At 32.1% G+C, this 24,458-nt stretch overlaps 1 protein-coding gene across 1 annotated transcript in view; it reads right to left on the minus strand.

The window, feature by feature from the left end:
* Positions 1-1,758: 1,758 nt before the first annotated feature.
* Positions 1,759-24,458, minus strand: part of LOC145243846 (uncharacterized) — a 339,901-nt gene continuing 317,201 nt past the window's right edge. The window contains exon 4 of the mRNA XM_080106875.1: positions 1,759-2,520. Coding sequence (XP_079963001.1) covers positions 1,790-2,520 — 731 coding nt within the window. The 3' untranslated portion in view covers positions 1,759-1,789. The remainder of the gene's footprint in view (positions 2,521-24,458) is intronic.

Consider the following 24,458-nt stretch of genomic DNA (forward strand, 5'->3'; position numbering starts at 1 on the left):
TGCGCGTTATGTTAAAACACCACCCGCAGTTTGATGAGGACGTGATACAAATAAAAATGTTCACAGAGGAAGGCAGTTCATACCGATAAACACATCTGGAGTACTCAATATATATATATATACAAACACATGTATACATTTATATATATATAAAAGTTTTGTATTCCTTGTTGAATAATAAAATCACAAACTTTCATTCATGTATATATATATATATATATATATATATATATATATATATATATATACATATATATATATACACACATATATATATATTATGTGCACTTGTTTAAGCTATCAATATATATATATATATATATATATATATATACACACACACACACACATATTATGTGCACTTGTTTAAGCTACCAATGGCATTAATATTTGCTCAATGACGTCTGTTATTTGCTTTCCATATATATAGAATGTAAATGATGTTAGTGTTAACGCAGGATAAAAATTATACAACGCGCGCAACGGATCCAATAGTAAAAGAAATAAAAATAAATTCTTCATTCTTCTTCTTCTTCTTCTTCTTCTTCTTCTTCTTATTATTATTATTATTATTATTATAACAACCAGATCATAGACTTTCCAATACCCTAGGACAACAACGTAATTGAGAACGAGAAGTGTGGCAATCACGCTGAGTTAGTCTTGAAAATAAAACTTATACATGGTGTTAAAATCTAAGTAATCCCGGTGGTATTTGGTACACTAGGTGTGCTATGAAATTGTCTGCAAGAACATTCGAAAATACTAGGAATCCCTGATGTATTAGGCGTTCTTAGGACTTCTGCAATTATTGGCACCAGCAATATCCTTAGGAAAATTCTTGATCTTTGAAGGTCTGATTTGAAACCGGGATTGAGGGAGAGTTCTCTGAGAATGAATCCCATCTCTTTTCAGGGAGACCTTATCAAACGAACTCAGGATTATTATTATTATTATTATTATTATTATTATTATTATTATTATTATTATTATTTTTTTTTTTATTATTATTATTGTTATTATTATTATTATTATTATTATTATTATTATTGTTATTAGAATTTTACATTATAAATTTGAAAATATGAGAATATATTTTACTTCGAATATGTCTTCAAAATATAGAGCACTGTATTTTAAACAGGACAGAAAAGAATGATGAGCACACACACACACACACACACACACACACACACACACACACATATATATATATATATATATATATATATATATATATATATATATATATATATATATAGGCAACATGTAATATGTGTTATCGAGAGATGCTTTAAGGAAACCGAATGAGTCCATCAGAAATTTCTAAAGCACCTTGACACTTTTTATAAACTTATATATATATATATATATATATATATATATATATATATATATATATATATATATATATATATATACTCAAGCGCCCTCTCACACATACACACGTATGATAGCTACAAACTCATGGTAAAGAATTGCCATTGCTTGACTACGTTTGTTCCTGTGACATGAGAACACACAGCAAGATCCTGAACTTTTCAAGCAATGTGTTCGTGAAGCATATATATATATATATATATATATATATATATATATATATATATATATATATATATATATATATATACATATATATATATATATGTATATATATACATACATATATATATATGTATGTGTATATATATATATATATATATATATATATATATATATATATATATATATATATATATATATATATATATATGTGTGTGTGTGTGTGTGTGTATTGACATTATCCTGTTCACATTGCGTTTAGCTGTTGGATGACTTGAAACATGAAGGCAGCTACGAAAATAACAATTACGAAAATTTCCGGCGAGGTGTCTATGCACAGGGCACAGAAGGTGAATGAACTAAGCAGAAACGAGGTGGCGAGAACACCACCTATGTGATTCACTGTTTTTCGAGGCGGCCGCTTTCGCTGGCCTTTAGGTGGTGGACTCTTCTTTTTTACTACTGCTGGCTGTCCATCCCCGCTACTGACAGCACTAACAGGATCCCGGGCCCTAGTATTGTTGTCACTTTGATAGGCACCGATTGTTGACAGATCTTCCTCGTCAGTGTCGTCGACTGAACAGTGTCGTCGGCGGCGATTGGCGGTCATCGGTTGGTAGTGGTCCGACTGGCTGCGGTCGCTGCTCTCTGTGGGTAACGACGTCATGGCAACTGCGCTTTGGTTGTACGAACTCGTAGTGTAATGACCCGAACTGCAGGTAGTATCTGTGCACGAAGATAAACTTTCGCCTGCTTGTGGAACCGTACGACTGAAAGTGGAGTGTGAAGGATTGTTAGCGTCTCGCTGGGTTTGAGAGTTCGTATGGGAGACTGGGGAATTTTGTTGGCATGCGCTAGAGGAGGCTGTTGTGTGAACGACTGGATGTGTTAGTGTCTCTGAAGGGATGTTCTCTGTGAAAACGTCATCGTCATCATTCGATCCACACGCATAGAATGGTCCGCCTATGTCATCGTCATCTGAAAAGACAAAGAACAAGAAAGATATTTGATTAATGACGAAAAAAAGACACAAAAACAAAAGCACAAATTAACCATAAAAACATGATAACCATTTTCCGTTTGGATCGTTTGAATTTCAAAATATACATTGATTATATTATACTTTTATTTCTATCTCTACCTATCTATAAAAAACACTTTGGCTGTATGTATATGTTTGTGAGTTCGTTCCCTATGGACTCTGAAACGATTAGACAGATTTTTTAAAATAATGTACTTTATCTGTCTGGAAGTATTCTTAGATAGGTATCGTATTGGAATACCTTCGAAAAGTATAAAAATCGATAATCGAAATATCTCATTAAAGAAGAAATATTCCGATTTTAACCAAAATTAACACCCTTATACAACCTAACATCATAAGTGCATTTGAGAATATTTTATTATCGCACAAGCAAAAGTGTACAAAATCAAAGGGAGGTTCTTTTATAAGACAGGGGCGCGTTCAAGATTAATGTTTTTGTTTAGAGTAGAATTGAGCTATGGTACTTAACTTTTACATTTTAAACTTTAAAACTTTCTTTTATAAAATCAACAGTAGGTTATCTACAGTGCAATGTCGACTACAGTGTATTGTAGATCAAGTCACGACGGTGAAGCATATGAAGTTTCCCCCAAGTGCATCGTGGTTGGTCATCGATTAGAGTAGGCAATCAATCGATTTGATTTTTAAAATGGACGATTTCACTGATTTCGATGACAGTATTTGAAGTATGAAACATTTATTGATTCTCATTCACTCTCGGACAACGTCGGGTTCCCCTGCTACTAAAATATAATAGCATCAAATCCTTCAATGCTTCTAAGAGACAATAAAAATCTATTATATATATATTAGGTTGGTGCAAAAATAATGTCGTTTTTTTTGAAAGTCAAAACACATTATTTTTGCACCAACCAAATAACATGTTATAATAATTCATTGCTCAAGTCCACTATTAAAAAGAATAAATTTGAAACTTTTGAAACTTTTTGAAAACAATGTTTACTCTAATGATAGTAGAAATGATTTTATTTACAATTTCAAAAGTTTCAATTTTTTTGTTATTGGGTTAGCGTGTATAATTATCCAACTACATGAAGCTCTCTCTCTCTCTCTCTCTCTCTCTCACTCTCTCTCCCCTCTCTCTCCCTCTCGCTGTCTCTCTCCCTCTATCTCTATCTCTCTCTCTCTCCCCTCTCTCTCCCTCTTGCTGTCTCTCTCTCTCTCTCTCTCTCTCTCTATATATATATATATATATATATATATATATATTGACATCAAGTCATTATTATTTCTTTTTCAATTTTTCTGGATATCTTTTCCATTCGATGAGCGGTCTTTTTTATTTCGGCTGGCATGTGGCATAAAATGCCACCCAAAAGTTGTTGCTTAGCTATATTCTACTCAAGCGCTTTCTAGCGGTGCATCCGATTATTATCAGGTGCGATTGTTGTTGTTATCATTTTCTCTTTTTTTTTTCCTTTGAGACTTGAGTAGAATATGGCTGAGCAACAACTTTTGGGTGCAATTTTATACAACATGCAAGTCGAAATAAAAAAGACTGCTCGGCGAATGGAAAAGATATTCAGAAAAATCAGAAAAAAGAATAACTCTGTCGTGTTCAATCAGACGTACTTGAACACACATACACACACACACACACACACACACACACACACACACACATATATATATATATATATATATATATATGAACAAATGATTAATAAAATATGTTAAATTTATATGTATTTATATGTTATATTTTAAGTTTACCATTTTGATTACCTTAGTAAAATTATTGTAACTTTTATTTTAAATATATATATATATATATATATATATATATATATATATTGCACACATATAACGAAATTAACGTATTAATTTTGATTGATTGCTATAGACGAAACGGTTCCTTAAAATATACCGACGTTTTTAGCTTTTGGAAAACCGAACAGAAAACTGATTAAATACTTGGTTACTAAAATTTTGTTGGCACACACACGCACGCACACACACACACACGCGCGCGCACACACACACACACACACATACACACACACACACATATATATATATATATATATATATAGTAAGTTATAAAATATTTATGGCGATTAAGCTACACTGAATATTCCGCGTTTCATCCACTCTAGGATTCTTCAGGCTTATGCGAGAATTTTGTGGTTGGCTCGCGTTTTTATATACGCACTCCTATTGAGTTTTTAGTTAGCCAATCAGCTTTCTAGTATCCACCCTTCCTAATCAGCCAATGGGCAGTCCCTTACAGGACAAAGGCCCATTTGACCTCCGGTTGACCCGTTCCTTTGTGTGTCTGCTATTTAGCGTAGATATCTAGTGTCTTGACCTGTTTTAAATCTAGGTTAAGTTTTTTTTTATCTGTATATGTTAGTTTATATATATATATATATATATATATATATATATATATGACAGTTTATGTATATGCATGTTTATTTATCTATTTTTATTTGTTTCTTTTCTATAACAAATAAAAATAAACAAAAAATAAACAAATAAAAATAATAAGCATGCATATACATAAACTATCACACTATATATATATATATATATATATATATATATATATATATATATATATATATATATATATATATATATAGCTTAATGCGTAAGAGGAAAAGAGAGAGTTCAATTCCACAAGAGGAGACTTATCTGGATAATGCCAAGCTCAACAATTATTATTGGAGCTTATACAATTATAAACTAACATATAAAATAGGAGTGCGTATATAAAAACGCGAGCCAACCACAAAATTCTCGCATAAGCCTGAAGAATCCCAGAGTGGATGAAACGCGGAATATTCAGTGTAGCTTAATCGCCATATATATTTTATAAATTACTAACTCGCTCTACCTACGTATTGAGCACTGTTGAAGTAAATACTTAAAGTTTACGCATAAATTTATACTTTCGTATATTAATTTTATGTGAGATAATGAAGTAGTTATATGTGTGTGTTAAAATTTTAAACGACAATAAAATTAGTTTTATGTACCTAGAAAAATTACTAAACTAATGAAAAGAATGACACATCTTAATTATAAAAATATGTTAGTATGATAAGGTTTAACTACTTTAACCTAGAGGAGAATTAGAGTGAAATTATGCAGATTTTTCAAATAATAAATAATAAAGAATAAATAATAAATAGCAATAGAAAATATGAGGATCAGTATTTAAAAAACCCTAACCTTTCACTGGAAATGAATAGACATCACATATTTAAAAAAGGCAACACATTTAACACAGATTCAGTAGAGATTTAGGTATTAAAAAAAATGGTCTTTAATAATATTGTAAATAGAAAATCAAATTACGAGACGTTATTCAATTACTTGTAGTGCACCTTTAGTCAATATTTGGGGTTTAAAAATATGACACGGATTCAAATTTAGGTGCTTATAAACAAATCCAAACGATATTAAGCAACGCAAACCGTTTTAAATATTTATAGAACGTTGAAAAAGGTTTTTCACTGACTCTCATTCAAAATTAATATGCCAGAAAGTCAGTAAACTCCTAATAATTTACAAAACAAGAACAGAAAAGTGAAATAGTGAATAAAAACAAAACATTAATTGAACAAAAAAATAGAGGTTGTTAATCAAATTAAAAATGCTGTGCAGTTAATAGGAGAGGATATATATATATATATATATATATATATATATATATATATATATATATATATATATGACAAAAAATTATATTCTAAAATTCATGATGCTGACTATCTTATAATTTATTCCTTTAATTCGTTGCGCAAAATCAATCGCTTAATTATTATATGAATTAGTGAATCTATTATGCCCTTAACTCATCAGAAGAAATAGCAACAATCGATCCGTCAAAAGGAATTGAAATGTAATTTGACATGGTAAAAATCCGAAAATTGAAAGAGAAGCTGCAGATACCTTTATATTTTTCCATTACGCCATATTGAATTTTTATCAAACAAAGTCATTAAACCCAACTATTCGTACTAACAATTTTAATTAATTTATGAATCCTCTACCAAAATGTTCTATTTAATAATTAGTAAATTTATTAATTCTAAGTTGTGTATACATACTTATGAATATAATATCAACAAATTATAAACTATTATACATGTGTGTATATACGAAACTAAACTAAGCTAAAAAAGAAAACGATTGATCATTTCGGTCGGTTATCATAATCAATTGATCCGAATTGAAAACCATACATGATTCAAATCTATTAGTTATTATAATCAAGTTTATTAAACCTTACAATTATAATTTTTAAAATCATACAATTTATATATATATATATATATATATATATATATGTGTGTGTGTGTGTGTGTGTGTGTGTGTGTGTGTGTGTGTGTGTGTGTGTGATAAAACTGGTAATTAGTAAAAACCTGAAGAGAGTGTTCAATACTATTGCAGAGCAAATATGTGTTTTATTTTTTATTACCGCTTTATCTGTTTGGTTACATATGTTTCGTATGTTGGACCATGTTTACGATCCAACAGCCTCGCCAGACCTTACAGAAAACCAGATTTTCTGTAAGGTCTAACGAAGCTGTTGGATCGTAAACATGGTCCAACATCCGAAACATATGTAACCAAACAGATAAAGCGGTAATAAAAAAATAAAACACACACACACACACACACACACACACACACACATATATATATATATATATATATATATATATATATATATATATATATATATATATATATATATATATATATATAAACGGTTCTCTGACTATGGATTCATCGTATGACAGGTATCGCCTCTCTAACTGAAAAAATAATTAACGCATTGAAAAACACTCTTCTTCGAACGCTTAGGAGTTATTTTCTGCTGAACTAATTGAATTATTCTCATTTTGGATTCTTAAATTGGATTACTATGAATATGAATATGAATATTGCCTCTTATAATGTGGATCACGACTTACATGAATATTGTCTCTTATGACTTAGTTGTTTCTCGGCCTGATTATTACATATCCTTTTCATTTTTCATTTTTTTTTTCTGAATTTCATAAGCTTTTGCTACTAACTCAATGTGGTTTTTGTTTTAGGGTTACGGTGTTGTACAATTGACGTCGTATTTATTTGTTGCTCATCAATTCAAGCAGATATATCAGGAAGAATACCAGGACTTCAACCCAACATTTGTTAATCTGACAAAGCCCTTCGACACTGTAAGTCGGGCGGGTCTATGTAAGATTATTGCTTAATTTGGATGGTCCTAATATATTAATTTCAATCGTCAGACAATTTCACCATGGATGATAACCGGTGTGAGAGATGATAGAGAGGCTCCCAGTGACTTCCCCAGTCAACAGCGATGTTAAACTGTGTACTGATCCCAACTCTCTCCAGCATTGTGTTCTCAGTAGACTGATGCATTTAACGCAGAAGATGTCAGCGTAAGGATAAAAAATTATTGGAAAAAAGGAAGTTGTTTCCACTCCAAACGACTTAGTGCTGCTTCCAAGGTTAAGAGCACCATTATGTGAGAGCTTCTGTGTGCTGATGATTGTGTCTTCGACGACAACAAAGGGATAAACATGCAACATATTGCTAACGAATTTAAACAAAAATGAACGGCCGTTTTGTTAATTTGACCGAGGCTGCTTTTCTGCTTCTGTCGAGGTATGAACCGATTCCCTCTTTCATCCATTGAATTATTCGATCTTGAAATAAGAACGCGTAAAATGAAAAATGACCAAACTAACAAAAGAAAATGTTATTTCTATGTAGCTTACTTACCATAAGTATATGTGGATACTCCTCTTTCTCCTTCTACTACTACTACTACAACTACTACTACTACTACTACTACTACTACTACTATACAGACACACATAGACAGATATATAGCTTAAAAGGTCTTCAGAGTAAATTGAAATTCATTGAATCTTGTTTAATTGTTGTCTAATGATAACGGATTAAATTCGATGCAATTTTGATGCAAAATCGCATTCACAACAGATTGTGCCGATACGAAAATTTAGAAATTTGGGGAACATTTAGTTTGAATCGGGAAGCATTTCTATTGGTTGAAAAATGTTGAACTTTGTGAAAACTACTTTCTTTTGAGAGACGAAAGTAAAACGTATCTAAACAAAATAGAGAAAAAAAGTGGCTATTCAAGCCAGTAATTTTTTGGCGTTCGGTTGACTAATATGTTTCGTCAATATAATTTCTGATAACTATTGATGAATGTTCTGCAAAAGCCGGGTGCATCTGAAGTTTAATAAAAGGGCTTTCATCCCCCCTCCATCTTTGTATAAAACTAAATTAAATTAAACTAAATGCAGCCCACATTATGAACTCCTCCACTTATGCAACTATGTTCCAAAATTTATAATGACCGGTTAATTAGTTTAGGAATAAATTCTAGACTTATTAATACATGAACATACATATCTGTCCCCTACTTTTTTTTTTTTTTTGCTGTTTTTAAATTGCAAAGATTTTTTAAGGGTGAATTTATTTATTATACTTTTATGCGTTATTCTTATGCCATTTGTGCCTGCAATTATATTGTCTTGACAAAGCAGACTCAGCCGAAAATTAAAACAATAACAACAACAACAGCAACAACAAAAAAATAACAAACAACAACAACAACAACAACAACAACAACAACAACAAAAACAACAACAACAAAACACCAAGTCCACGCGAAAAAAAACAAAAAAAAAAAACAAAGCAAAAATAGAAACAGCCCCACATTCAGAAACGCGAATAGAAACAATTCTGTCTTGATTCATTCGCAGAAATTAAATCCTGAAAAAAAGTGCTTGTGTAAATTAGTGATCGTTTAGACCAACAGATTTCAGGTGAAAACATTATTACGTACTTACTTGGCATATCGAAATTAGTATAAATACCAAAATTTACAAAAGATTATCCAGTAAAAAAATAATTACAAGTAAAAATAGAATTCATCGAATTATGGAGTTTTATTGTAGGTTTAAATGTGGAACAGTTGTGAGACCAATTCAGCATGACAAAATGACTTATATCCCTTGACTTAAATTGGCTTAAACTAAGAATCCGTTATTTTTATGCACAAAATCTCAGGACGTAATCGTGAATGATTTTTCTTAAAACTACATCTACAACATGAAGCAGAGAATAAATCAGACAATTCTGGAGAACACATGCCATAATAGTATTTATAGAAAAGACTGAGACTAGCAACATCACGTCTGTGAAAGAGAAGTCGCAGTGAAGAAGAAATCAAATTATAGATACGTTTCTGCAATTTATCAAGAAGCTTCAAATGGGACACAGATTGACCAGCCAAAATGTGACAACAATATTGTTCCATACATGGTTTGATATTAGAGTTGTAGAGATAGAGAATAGCATCAAGTGTGAAAAAGTGTTTTAAACGATAGAAAGAACCGATTTTGTAAAAATAATAAAAAATAATAGAAGCAGAAATAGCAATGGATTTAATATATGAACTTCAAGAAAGATTGGACGAGAAAGAAAGGCCAAGAAGTTTTAGAATTGATTTCTCATCGAGAGCAGAGCCAGCCACAAGAATCTCTGGAAGAAAAGGGGCATGGCTACGATTGAAAGACAATAGCTGTGTCTTAACAGGATTAAACGAAACCATTTCTTACTGCAATCCATAACTGAATATAACATGACATGTAAGTGCGTAATAATGTTTTCACCTGAAATGTGTTGGTTTAAAAAGTCAGCAATCCACACCACAAAAAAGGTTAATACGTCACTTTAGGTTTCCCGCTAAACCACACAAAACATAAAAGAAAAATACCATCTCAATCCGATACAAATAAAAACATTTTTTTAAAAATTGGAATCATAATTTTAACCACGTTACAAACGCAATTTTTGTCGAAATTTGCTATAGAGCTTTATTATTTGATAATGTGTTTGGACTAGTTGTCATCTGAGGCCGTGCTTGACCTTGACCTTGTTTATTATTAATCGGTGATAATCTATGTATGCGTCGGGTTAGGGGATAATATAGAAAACAGTTGAAGTTTAGTTACAGTTTGTCGAGCACAAACTCTTAGCGGAAGTTAAAAAGACATTTGATACATGAAGAGGTACAAGTCTACTAAAGGGATCCCAAATTTCTAGCCTCGTTTTCATCTCAAAAAGGTTAGGTCACGCGGTAGTAGCTGACCACTTTCACATCAAATAACATAGCATTGAATTAGGAAAGTAGAAAATGAATCCTCAGTTTATTTTCCGCAGCTTCGTAACTTTTACTTTCCTTATTTTCTCCTTAAGTCCTCATATTCCATAAGTGAGTTTTCTGACAAAGAGAAAAGAATTGCTGTTTTCGGTGTCAGAATCAATTCCATCTAATACTTGTTGGCAAGTTTTTGACCTTGAAGTAGTATTTTTTAGCTCCTTACATCAAGTGACTTTATGCCTTGTCTGGAGCGATTTCCATAGAAAAAAATTAACATAGCATTGGATTAACATGGAAATGTTACCAATTTCCTTTGGTAACATTTATTTTTTTATATATTCGTTTCCGAACCACTTTTTCGGTTTGTTGTCTATAGTAGGGTTTCCCAAAGTGGGCTTTGTGGAGCCCTAAGGCTCCGTGAGTGAGGCTTCGGGGGTTCGGAAGCCCTTTCTTAAAGAGGACCAAATGCTTTATATAGAAAAATTAAATAGCTGCAGACATTGTATTATTGATCTTTTTTACTGGAAAAAGATATGATACATAATTACAGGTGTAATAAATATCATGAAAATTCATGAAAAAGTAAATAAATAAAAATTAACAAAAAAAAAGCAACAATTTTTGATTAATCAAAAACAAAAAATGGTTGTAAACACGAAAATACAATAAAATCACGAACATGAACAATTAATGAATAAGTATAAGTTATAATTTGAAATTAATTTTTTTCATTTTTATTTTAGAAATTATCTTCGTGAAAAATCTTTGCCCTGCTCAGGGGCTCTGTGGTGTCCTGAAGTTTGTGAAACCCTGGTCTATACTAATAACAGCTCGAAAGTTCTTTGAACTGTTTCATTTCTTAGTTTATTTCTGTTCGACTTTTAAAATCAACAAAAGTAACGAATTAAAAAAAAAAAACTATTTTGTTTCTGAATAAAAAACAAAATTGTAGAACAGTTTTTTCTTTTTTAATTCTATTTTTAAATTTTTATTTCTGTTTGACTTTTAATAGGGGAGGGATTGAAAGATCGCACATATCAAAAGAGAGGGGGCTATGTTATCTGATACGACACCACGTGATCTAAATTTACCAAGATAAAAACGAGGCGAGAAAATTGAGACCTCTTTCGTAGACTTGCACTGATAAAGGCATGCAAAGAAAACAACTTTTATCAATGATGGTCAACCAAAAATTATAAGGTGGATCGATAAAATTGTCGCCCTAGAAAAGACGACATGGTCCCATTTCCGATTGATGAAAATCGTTTTTTTTTTTTTTTTTTTTTTGCAGACCAATCTACTAGTTAACCTGTGTACAAATCCCAAGAGCGATAGGAGCTTTCTATCATGTCTGAAAGTGACACAATGTTCAATGAGCAAGATCAGAGATGCACCACTGTACAACTCATGCTCTCTACAGATCCAAGTTATGACAACAGGACCATTGCCAGCACCCTAAAAAAGCAAATCCGGATAGTTCAACACTTCAGAGCACAGTTCAATGCATTGGACAAGCTACGGTTATAATCTTTTATCTGGTTTCAAGTAAGGGCCACATCATGCCACCTCACATCTTCGAAGTCAGCTTGAAAGTCAACACCAAAGTGTACCTGGATGTGCTGAAGAGTGTGGTGATCCCCTGGTGCAATCAAGTGATAGCTAGCAGACCCTTAGCATGGCAACAGGACTCGGCGTCGCCCAAAAATCCAAAGAGACTCTGGCTTGGCGTCAGAAGGATTGCTTCGACTTTTTACCCTTCTCTTACTGGACCCCCTCCTCTCTGACTTGAACCTACTGGACCACTTCGTTTGGCCATACATCGAGAACATCACCAACGTGACCTACCACAACACCAAAGCCAGCCTGATCGACATCATCTGCCGAGTATTCGCCGAGCTCCTGCCAGCGATTGTGGAAAGGATGGTCTCCCAGTTCTGAACCTGTATCAAGGTGGTGATTAAGGCTGAAGGCGGCTAAATTGAATAGATGTCAGCTCTACTACATAATCAAGTTACCTGAATTGATTTTTTCAATAAAAGTTTGAAAATAAAGCTGTAGTGTTGTTTTCTTTAGGACAACAATTTTATCGTTCTAAACTGTAGACAGGAGAGAACTTGAATGCCTACTAGACACTATTTTGCACGTCTAAAGTTTCTCTACAAGTAAAACCTGACGATAACGCCACTAAATAGGGTGTGTGGGTGATATGAAAAAATAAGTCTGTGTAAGTATTAAAAATGTTTCTTATCTTAAACATTTTTTTTTACATGGAGGTCACCACTTATCAAGATTTGGAAGCCACTCGGGGATAAGGGTTATTGCGTGTACAGTAATCCATGGGATAATATCGTAGTAATCGTTAGTATTGGAGATTTGATAAAGTGTCTTACTAAAGGGGGCGGTTTATCATGGAATTTGTTTATGTTGGACTTGAAGACATCCAAGTTATAGTCAGGTGGGAAACAGGCAGACGGAACAGAGTTCCACTGGCGTGCACTTCTAAGAAAGAAGCTTTGTTCATGGAATCTACGTTTTGGTTTAGGCACAGTTAAAGAGTGGAAACAATTTTTGACAGTGGTTTCAGCTAGACGAGTGTTTATCGTGAAAGATTGGCGAGGGGAGACCAGGGATTGGAGCTCAGACGAGCACTTGCCATGGAAGTAATGATAAAACAAAAGTTCGCAACTTCTCTTCTGTGGGAGAGAGATTGCAGGGAAGAGAAAAGGGCATCCACCACTAAGCCATGAAGTCCATTTTGTACTCTGTCAAGGCAGGATAGAGTGTAGCTCCTGGACAGATGTGGCAGCAGTACTCCATCCTTGGGCGTACTTGGCTTTTATATAGATAGAGAATTGCATCAACAATGAGATATCTTCTGGAGCGGTAGAAGGATCCCACCATTTTTCCAGTGACCCTGGCAACAGACTTGATGTACGTGTTCAATTTCAGGTCAGGAGTAAAGGTCAAACCCAGAAGCTTATCAAAACATGGAGCCTCCCCTAGACAATAACCACCCATTTCAATTGATGCCAGATGGGAATCAGAGCGTTGAGAATGTAAAGATAGGAGCTTGGTTTTAGATACATTAAAAGTAACAAGCCACCTATTCCCCCACTGTACCGTGCACTCAAGATCAGAGGAGAGAGAATCAGAGAGAACTTTGTGATTTACGGCCTTAGATGTGTTGCAAAAGTTCCGATTTTCCTGATTCTAATTCTGATTAATCGTCCCAACGCTACTCAAAACACCAACTTTTGTGAACGAATCATTGTATAGCATTAATTTTTACCCCTAGCTAAAGGGTCAAATAGTGGGTTTTGCAAACATTTTTAGTTCATACATTGTTTTTATTTCTTTTGGAATGAGGTTTTACCATATTTACAATTTGATAAATACTCTGTAGCAAATATTTAACTCGTAAAATTCTGTGGTTTAACCGACCCCTAAAATGTAATATTATCAAATAAGTAAATTAGGGATTAATAGTGTTAGTTTTTGTTTTTTCCAAGTTCAAGAAAAGAAGGATTTTTTAAAACACACACAGCCGTTTAATAGACGTGGGCAAACTTTTCCAAGAAGCAGTCGAATGAGACACAGTTCATCATCAAGCAGTTTGTACAAATCAAAATGGAAATTTACTAATTTAACAATCATTTTTTTATAGAAATTTAGTGAATAGAAAACTCAAGTTTTGTTTATTTTAAAAATCTATGTATAGTCTTTCATAGTGACAATAATACCCTACTCTGTATTTATTTTTTGCATAATCATACTGGCTTGGCAGGCTGAGAGAAGGCTCGAAGCATTCTCTATAATAATTTTAATGGAGAAGCACTTGTAGAACAAAGTCAACACACAATATGTTGAATATTGGCAGGGGAGCCCGGGAAGAGAAAACATTCGATGAGTTGCACATACACAAATAAGTTCTAGGTGAAAATGCATGACTTCTACCATTGTCTATTAAAATGCATAATTTGACCCAGAAGTATGTGAGAAGACATCGGTCAAAGGATTGAAATAATAGAAATAGAAAATATTAAACATTCCAGTGGGAAAAGTATGATGATGTAAATAAATTGCCACAAAAAGAAAAACGGCCAGTGGGTCAGAGAGAATCAAGTCTGTCCCATTTCTTCACCGCCAACATCCACACCCACCTCACACGTCTTCAGAAATGTCAAAACACCAGTAATAACTTATAATCAGAAGCTAATTTGTCGGTGTGAAGTAAAAAGTAGTAAATTATTTTATAGATCAACTGTGTTGTGTTTTACTTGCTATCAATGTGTATATATCTTGAACCATTAACAAAAGTAGATGTTAACAATTATATAGATTGGAAAACACATTTTGAACAACCGATTGCAACGAATACATAAGAAATGTTCTCCAATACAATGCAACAATTAACAGAACAAAGCAGTTGTGAAAGATTTGCCTGACAGAAGCAATTGCACCATTTGTGCCTACCGTAACCGACGGAATACGAACATTTAAATAATTCTACTCGTCACTTTCAATTGAAAATTAAAGTCATTCTAAATCAGATAAAAATGCAAAACTCATTCAGAAAGCCTCATAAGTCGCAGTTTACCCATGACTGGAACGGCTAAAAAAGAAACAGTTGTGTGCTAAGATCAATGATGCCCACTTACGCTCGGTATTGAAGCAAGGGAGATAATTCCTAAAAAAGCGACTGGAAGCTTGGAGATAGCGTTGAAATGCGACAAGCAACATCATGGATGTGTTATGCTGATTTGGGGAAGCCTAACGTCCGATTGTTCAGGCCCCACATTGTGGTCTAGAAATACATACATGCATATATATATATATATATATATATATATATATATATATATATATATATATATATATGTACTGCACAGGATAACCATAACATAGGAACCGTTGGAATATCTCAGCAATGGGTTTTGCCAAACTTTGATGCATACAATTTAGTGCTGGTTAATATTCTTGTCCTTAAATGGAGATACATCTTACTTTGAACGCATAAAATTTTACACTTATTTTTATCAATGACTGTTACTATTAGGAAGCTATTTGTTTTTAATTGTCAATTAATATATTTTAACTTGTTCCATGTTGCTTTTAAATTTGTTAAATTTCATTAAAACTTTTCTTTTTCTCTTTCTGATTAAGAGATTTTATTCTTGAAAATTTTGGGATATCAACATCTACCAGCCTGTACAACACATCATGTTGGCAAATAAATCTAATATATAAATGGCTATATGTCTGTCTGTCGGTCTGCTGGTCTGTTTTTCTATCTGTCTCCATATTTTTAAACTCCATCTCCTCCGAAACTAAAAGTTGCAAGGTGGCGTTAGAGGCCTCAGATGATTGGATTTTTTTACGGATTATTCTTTTTTGGCTCTTCAACCAGTTTTAATTGTTTTTAAGGGATCCAAAATGGATCAAAATGAGAACAAATCGTTAAACAGTTTATACGTCCATTTTGTTTATTTTTAATTTTTCATTTTGTTTATTTTTAATTTTTAATTTTGTTTATTTTTAATTTTTCATTTTGTTTATTTTTAATTCTTAATCTACTACAATAAATTAACAACTGCTAATCTTATACTTAAAAACAACATATCCCGGACAACAAAGTCAGTTGATGAAACCAATGTAGTCAACCAATTTAAATGCCCCTTGGGAGAATGCATCTCCAACAATAGAAACACCAATAGCTACATTACACGACCAACACATTGTCCTGACGGTTAACGATACACTTTTAGATACAAGATCGATTTGCCAACACATAAAACAACATGGCTGCTCAAATTCTCAATTTAGAAAAAATCCTACTTCGAAACATGAAAATCATTCATATGGATCCAAACGTAAATAGACTAAAAAATACTGGAAGCATTGTATATAAGAGCTAAACGGCCCAAAATTAAAAATATACATTTGGAAAACAGTAATAACATTTTAAAATGCCTGGGTACGTAACAATCCAATATATATACATATATATATATATATATATATATATATATATATATATATATATATATATGTGTGTGTGTGTGTGTGTGTGTGTGTATGTATGTATGTATGTATGTATCTGTGTATGTGTATGTATGTGCACATATAGTTACATATGTATATCTCTCTATATATATATATGTTGTAATGTAAATTTATAAATGTGTTAAATAAAAAAAAAACTCTAAATTCCATACAATTTTGTAAATCACAGTTTTAAACCATTGTACGTTTATTTTAGCCACATTCTTAACACGTAAAAGCATCTTTTTTACACACGGGTCTCTTCACTATTTCAAGTAATTTAAATGTAATTTGAACTGAAGCATACAACATCATCTAGATTTTAAATGAAACAGTAATCAAAAACAGCCTGAACACGACTGAAGAAAATCAGTTGAAAGTACTTGCAAAAAAAAAAAAAACAGATGGACGAAAACGACTATGGAACTTTCTTACACAAATTCGACCGAAATATTAGAATGACCATACGAAAAATGGAGAAATTACAAAAATAAAACAATTAAGCAGAAACACTCCATGCTGTTCATTAATATCAATGTACTTATAGGAAAAGAGCTGTAAGATGGACGACATCTTGAAATTTGGAATATAGATTTTTCCCATTTATTTGTTATATATATATATATATATATATATATATATATATATATATATATAAACGGCTATATGTCGGTCTGTCTGTCAGTCTGTTGGTCTCCATATTTTCAAACTTTATCTCCTCCGAAACTAAAAGTCGCAGAGCAGTGCTAGGAGTCTCAAATGATTAGATTTTTTACGGACCGTTCTTTTATGGGTCTTTAGCCGGTTAAAATGGTTTTTAAGGTTTCAAAAAATGGGTCAAAATTGAAAATTTGAACATTTTGTACATTCATTTTAGTTTATTTTACATTCTTTTATCGGCTTATATGCGTGTCACGTTGGTACAGTGGTAACGTCACCAACTTTGTATGTTTCAGTTTCGATTCTAGCTGATGGCACACAAATACTTTTTTTCTTACTTTTGAAATCACAACTCTATGATAACATATATGGCATCTTGACAAATTAAAATATCATATTTTATGCCCGGGCAAAGTTGCCTCCCCCCACTAATATATATATATATATATATATATATATATATATATATATATATATATATATGTATATATATATATATATATATATATATGTATATATATATATATATATATATATATATATATATATATATATATATATAGAACAACTCTTATAAAAATATGCAATAGCTAAAAGCGATTAAACTATTTAAAGATAAATTTTCCAGCAATAAAAAGTAAATTAGAATTTTATTTCAGATCAAAGAAAAAAAAATACAGTCAATGTTATCCAAAAGTTGGACGAAAATAGTGAAATGGCGAGATATTTCAACAGTTCCTATCCTACAATTGAACCAAATATACAAATACAAAATACACATAAATGTAATACACGAACACTAAAATGCAAACAAAAATAAAAAAGATAAAAAAACATTATTTTTAACTGCACATTAACAAAACCATAAGAGAATATTGCAAAATAGTTAATTTTTTAATTTAGAAATAATATATATACAAAATGACTTATTCACAAACAAAATTGGAATAAAAAAGACTAAACTGTTTGAAACAATATATCGTTTTGAATAAAACCTGTGTGAAAATAAAACAATTAAATATAAAATAAATTTTTGCATATCTAAAAGATTATCAGAAATCGATTTTCTACTTTTTTTCTTTTTCTTGTTCATCTTTGTTTTTTTCTTCTTTATTTTCTGCTTTTTTATTTCTTTAATTTCTCTTTTCTTTTCTTGTTTTTTCTCGTTTTTTTATCTACGTTTTCTTTTGAAATTCTTTCATCGATTTTTTTTTTCTTTTGTGTATTTGCATATCAAAAGATTTGTCTGGAGAAGAAACGCATGAGAATGTCCGGATTCTTTGCGAACGAACTTATTTCAATGCAAACGTACTTGCACCATATTCTTGCTCACAAAACGAACCTATTTCACACACACGCACGCACACACACACACACACACACACACATGATATATTTACATATAATAATTTGTTAAAAATGACAGAAAGCTGCTTAATTATATCTTTTATGATTTTCGAACTTTCTTTTGACTCTTTTGTGTTAAAATCAAATACATGTACCAAGTATATATATATATATATATATATATATATATATATATATATATATATATATATATATATGAACAAATGATTAATAAAATATGTTAAAAGGCATCTTGAAAAAGAATTTTTTTGATTCATCCAGCCTTGACAGACGTGTTTCAAATATTATCTCTAGTACTTTTGTTTTAATGATTTGGAATTCATTCCATTTGCGCTTTTTTCCAAGGAACTCTGCCTTTTGGATGATTTTTGACCATTTGGAATTTACCCAGTGGATTGAAATTTTAATTTCGACCGTTTTAGATTTTATCATTTTTGGATTTTTACTCTTCACCAGACTATCCGTTCATGTGAAATCTTTTTATTATTTTTCTTTTGCCTCCTGTTCCCCTTACCTCACCCTTTTTTTTTTTTTTACCAAGTAAGATCTTTGACTTTCTTGTAGTTTCATTAAATACTTTTATATGCAAAATCCGATCCTGCATTTTGCTAATTCCTGCCCTCTGATGAGAAGGAGAGTATTTCTTCGAAACTCCGCGGATTAAGGACTATCCACTTATCTTGTGCTTCCTTCTTTAAAATTAGATATGTCTTTAACTCTTTTTCAAGATGCCTTTTAACATATTTTATTAATCATTTGTTCATATTATAAGCTCTATTTCCTTTTCGGTTTTATTGAGCTTTTTATATCTGGCTGAGTTTATTTTACTTGTAAATATTAACTCTTTAATATTTATAATATATTTTAAGTTTACCATTTTGATTACCTTAGTAAACTTATTGTAACTTTTATTTTATATATATATATATATATATATATATATATATATATATATATATGTGTGTGTGTGTGTGTGTGTGTGTGTGTGTGTGTGTGTGTGTGTGTGTGTGTGTGTACTTGATTATAACATTTTATCATTTGGGCTCATATCAGTTAGACACATCCGAACTCAGGATTCCAAAACGCGAATCTCTTGCATGCCACTTGAGCAAAAAGTATATATATATATATATATATATATATATATATATATATATATATATATATATATATATATATAAACTTTTCAGAACGTGAGAAACGATAAAATTATTTCTACAGTCAAGCAACGTCGCAGCTCGCAAGAGCCACGAAAGCCAACAAACTGGAAGTCCAAGACTCGAGTTTCGCCCTCATTTGGCCTCATCAGTTAGACACATCTGAAATCGTGATTCAAAACCCGAATCTCTTGCATGCGAGGTGAGTATTCTGCCACTTGAGCAAACGTTTGATCTTTGTTAGTTAATAGATTTTCTTGTGTGCGTTGGCTCAAGTGGCATCCAAGATATTTGCGTTTTGAATCCTATGTTCAGATGTGTCTAACTGATGAGCCCAAATGATAGCGAAACTCGAACTTTTGACTTCTTATTTGTTGGCTTACATGGCTCTTGTGAGCTGCGACGTTGCTTGATTATGGAAATAATTATATACATATATATATAACGCATTTTATCTGTCTCTGTGTGTTTTTTCATTCCCTATGAACTCCGAAACGGTTTGACTGGCTTTTTTTTTTAATATCACACAAATATACTTTATGTATCTGGAGCTGCTCTTAGATAAATTTTCTATCGGAATGCCTCTAATAAGTATCGAAAATCGATAATGGAAAAATCCAAATCAAGAGGAGACGAAAGTTAACACCCTTATACCATCTAACACCACAAGTGCAATTAAGAATTTTCATCACCGCACAATCATAAGGCCCCAGCATATAAAATAAGCAGTTGGTTATTTATAAGATAGGAGCGTGTTCCAAATAAATATTTCTACACAATTGAATTATGATATTTAACTTTTATTAAAACTATTATATATGAAAATAATCTTATAAAATCAAAAGTAGGTTCTCTACAGTGCAATGTAGTCTACAATGTATTAAAAAAAGAAAATCGATTGCTTTTTCACAATAAACAAGGCATAGTATCACTTAGATGTATCTATTTACTATGCCTCCCCACGAGACAGAGTTAGACACCAGGGTCGTTTTTTAATGTGGGGAAAAGGTACAAAAATAAAAAATTGTCTCAGTCGTGAAGGATTTCTCCTCCACCGAAAGAGAACAAGAAATAGAAGTGCAGCATCTGAAGAACAGATACTACACTTTGATCTTGTCCCGAAGGCGAATGGAACAAAATTTTGAGGATATTATGTAGGGAGTTGAGCAGCAAGATGTCTGTTTGCATTACACTTGAACTTCTGCATGTCAGTACAGTTGGGGAAGCTGGGACCCGGAAGGGAATTCCAAAATCTAGCAGTTTGAGGGAAGAAACTATTTGAGTAGAAGGTCTTCTGTCATCAAGGGATTTTTACTGTGAAGGGATGGGATTTTGCTGCTTGTCAAATTAGTCGGGAGTATTTACGAAGTGGGATTATAAGTGCATAAAGCACCTTCCATTAAAATACTTGTAAAATAGTCACAGAGATGCAACATTTCGTTGATGAGACAGACGTTAGAGTTTGGCTGAAAGTGCAGAACTTATAAGGTTCCCCACTCCTTTTTGAAGCCTGTCTAGGAGTGAAAGACTAGTGACAGATTCACTAGCCCAAATGTGACAACAATACTCCCTACATTCACGACTAGTGGCCTTGCAGAGGTACAGGATACTCTCAGACATAAGTTATCTTTCTAGCATGGTAGAGAGAGCCCACCTTTTCTGCAGCAGTCTTGGCAATGCCCTTAATGTATTTATTCCAATTCATGTTCCCTGTGAATGTTAAGCTGAGAAGTTTTCAGGTAGAGTGAGTCACTGCAAGAGGGCATGTAAAGCTTCCTCCTAGTGCATTGCAGTCCCTGACTTTGATTGAAAAATGGGCAATTTCACTGATTTTGATCACAATAAAAATATTGTGTAGAACATTCGTTGATCATCATTCAGTTCCGGACAACGCCAGGTCTTCCTGCTAGTGTTATATATATATATATATATATATATATATATATATATATATATATATATATATATATATATATATATATATATATATATATATATATGTGTATGTATATATATATATATATATATATATATATATATATATATATATATATATATATATATATGACAAAAAGTCTTTATTCCAATTTCAAGGTGCTGTTCATTTTACTGTTTATTTCTTTTAGTATGTTAAAATGTTCAATTCTTGACAGCACCCATTTCGTAGCGCATAAACAACCATGAATTATTACGTCAATTTTTGAATATTTTCCGACCTGACTCGTTAGAAGAATAAGCACTCATTAACTTTAAAAAGAAAAGAAAATATTTGGGCATGATTACTTACATCTGAAAAAATCTGAAGAATAGTTGCATTGTTTTATGATATTTACGCCATCTTTGATTTTTTTTTTCAAAGGGTAAACAGGAATAAATTGATTTCTGATAATCTACTGGATTGGGGATTGATTATATATATATATATATATATATATATATATATATATATATATATATATATATATATATATATATATATATATATGCCAAGATTAGTTAAATAAATAATTTCTAGGAGATAAATTTTCAAATCATCTGCAAGAAATTCAACGATTACCACATAATCAAACAAAAGAAAAAACACCATCAAACAAAAGAAAAAACATCATAAAACAAAAAAAACATGATGAAACAAAACAAAAAACATTAACAAAAATTATTATGTACACAAAGATGAGAATCCACATTCAAACAATTCATGCAGAAATGGCAATAGTTCATTCTTGACAACGTTGAAATGGCACTCACCAAATCTGTGAAAGAGAGTTAAGTAATCGCTCGGAAATTATATTTCCTTTTTGTTTTCTTAGCACAAAAACATCATAATACTTGACTTTCATCTTTAGACTTTAAGCTCCAAATTATTTTGTCTTAAGCATTTTAAAGGTTTTTATTCATATGCATCTCCCATGTTTGAATTGGCCCGAAATACAATAAAATTGCTAACTTTATTTTTACTGTCATGATATTTCGAAATTTAAGAATAATTTTGAAATCGCTTTTTACTTTTCTACACACTTTTTGGGTGTTTGTTGTGTATGTTACAAGTTTGTGCTGGACATACAAACAAAAATCTACCCTTTATATTATTACTTGCGGGGGGGAGTATCCGGTGTTGCCCGGGTGTTTTTGTGTGTGTATGGTCGGAGGGGGTGAGGGGTCTTAATGAAAACCTAAAACAGAAAAACGAACATTAAAAAATCTGAGAAGCACGTGAAAAATGGCTTAAATAACTCTGCTTCAATATTGAAATTTTAAAAATCGAAAAAAAAAAGAAGACATCTCACACCACGATTCGAACCCAAAACGTTTAGATAATGAGGCCGCACTCTAAGCAACTGAGCTAAGACGACGTCCACCAAATTGTGTCGCTTTTTCAAATATTTAAAGGAAATCAGGTTACAACGTTGTATGACACATGCATAGAAGCGAACTCATCATGAGAGGACGGTTTTTGCTGACCCCCCCCTCTGTAGAAAACTACTGATTTCAGGGTGAAGGAATTAACGTTTTTGGCCACTTTTTCGATATTTGTCGGGCGAATGTTGGAAGTTTAAAATGATACCGATCTGGCAAAAATTCGTGACCTGTGTGGAAAGTTTTGCGAGACATACAAACACACATACATACATACAAAGAAACACGCATACATACATACAAAGAAACACGCATACATACATACAAAACACATTTTCGCTTTTATATATATAGATAAAATAGATAATAGATTAGTTGTTTTTAAACACTCTTTCGATTTACTTGCGTCTCAATGGTGACAAAGTTAAATGTAATGTTGATTTTCTTAAGTGTAGGTAAAATTCAGACTAGTAAAACATTAGGACAAAAAATGAAAATTGCCTCTGTCTAAAAGGATTTCTCCTCCACTGACCGAGTGCAGAAAAGTGGAGAATCGTTTCAGAACTGGGTTCTTTGAATAATTTATTTCTATAAAGTAAAATTATAATTTAAACTGTGAGGAGTGGGATGAGGTAAGAGGTGATCCTCCCTCCTACTCTTTGCTAGAATCAGTGCAGTTATTGTACGACCATATTTGCTCTAGGGTATCATCCTATTTAAAATGTTCCCGATTTTTAAAATGTTATTTAACTTATAATTATATATAAACTACCGGGGGGGGGTACCCGGCGTTGCCCGGGTGTTTAGGGGTGTGTGTGTAGAGGGGGGGGGGCTAAAGAATTTCTTAAAAAATCGGAAAAACAAACAAAAAAACAGCCAACGAACGTAAAACTTCTTTAAAAAAGTCAGAAAAACACCCCCCCAAAAAGGACGGCGTTGCCCGGGTGTTTGGAGGTGTGTATGTAGGAGGGGGCAAAGAATAAGCGAATTAATACCCTGCATTGCCCGGGTGTTTGGATGTGTGTGTGTGTGGGGGGTAAGAATTTCTTAAAAAATCGGATAAACACAAACAAAAAAAAAACAGTCAACGAACGTAAAACTT

Source organism: Euprymna scolopes, chromosome 22 (assembly GCF_053919585.1).
Source record: "Euprymna scolopes isolate OS-2025 chromosome 22, ASM5391958v1, whole genome shotgun sequence".
Taxonomy (NCBI): domain Eukaryota; kingdom Metazoa; phylum Mollusca; class Cephalopoda; order Sepiida; family Sepiolidae; genus Euprymna; species Euprymna scolopes.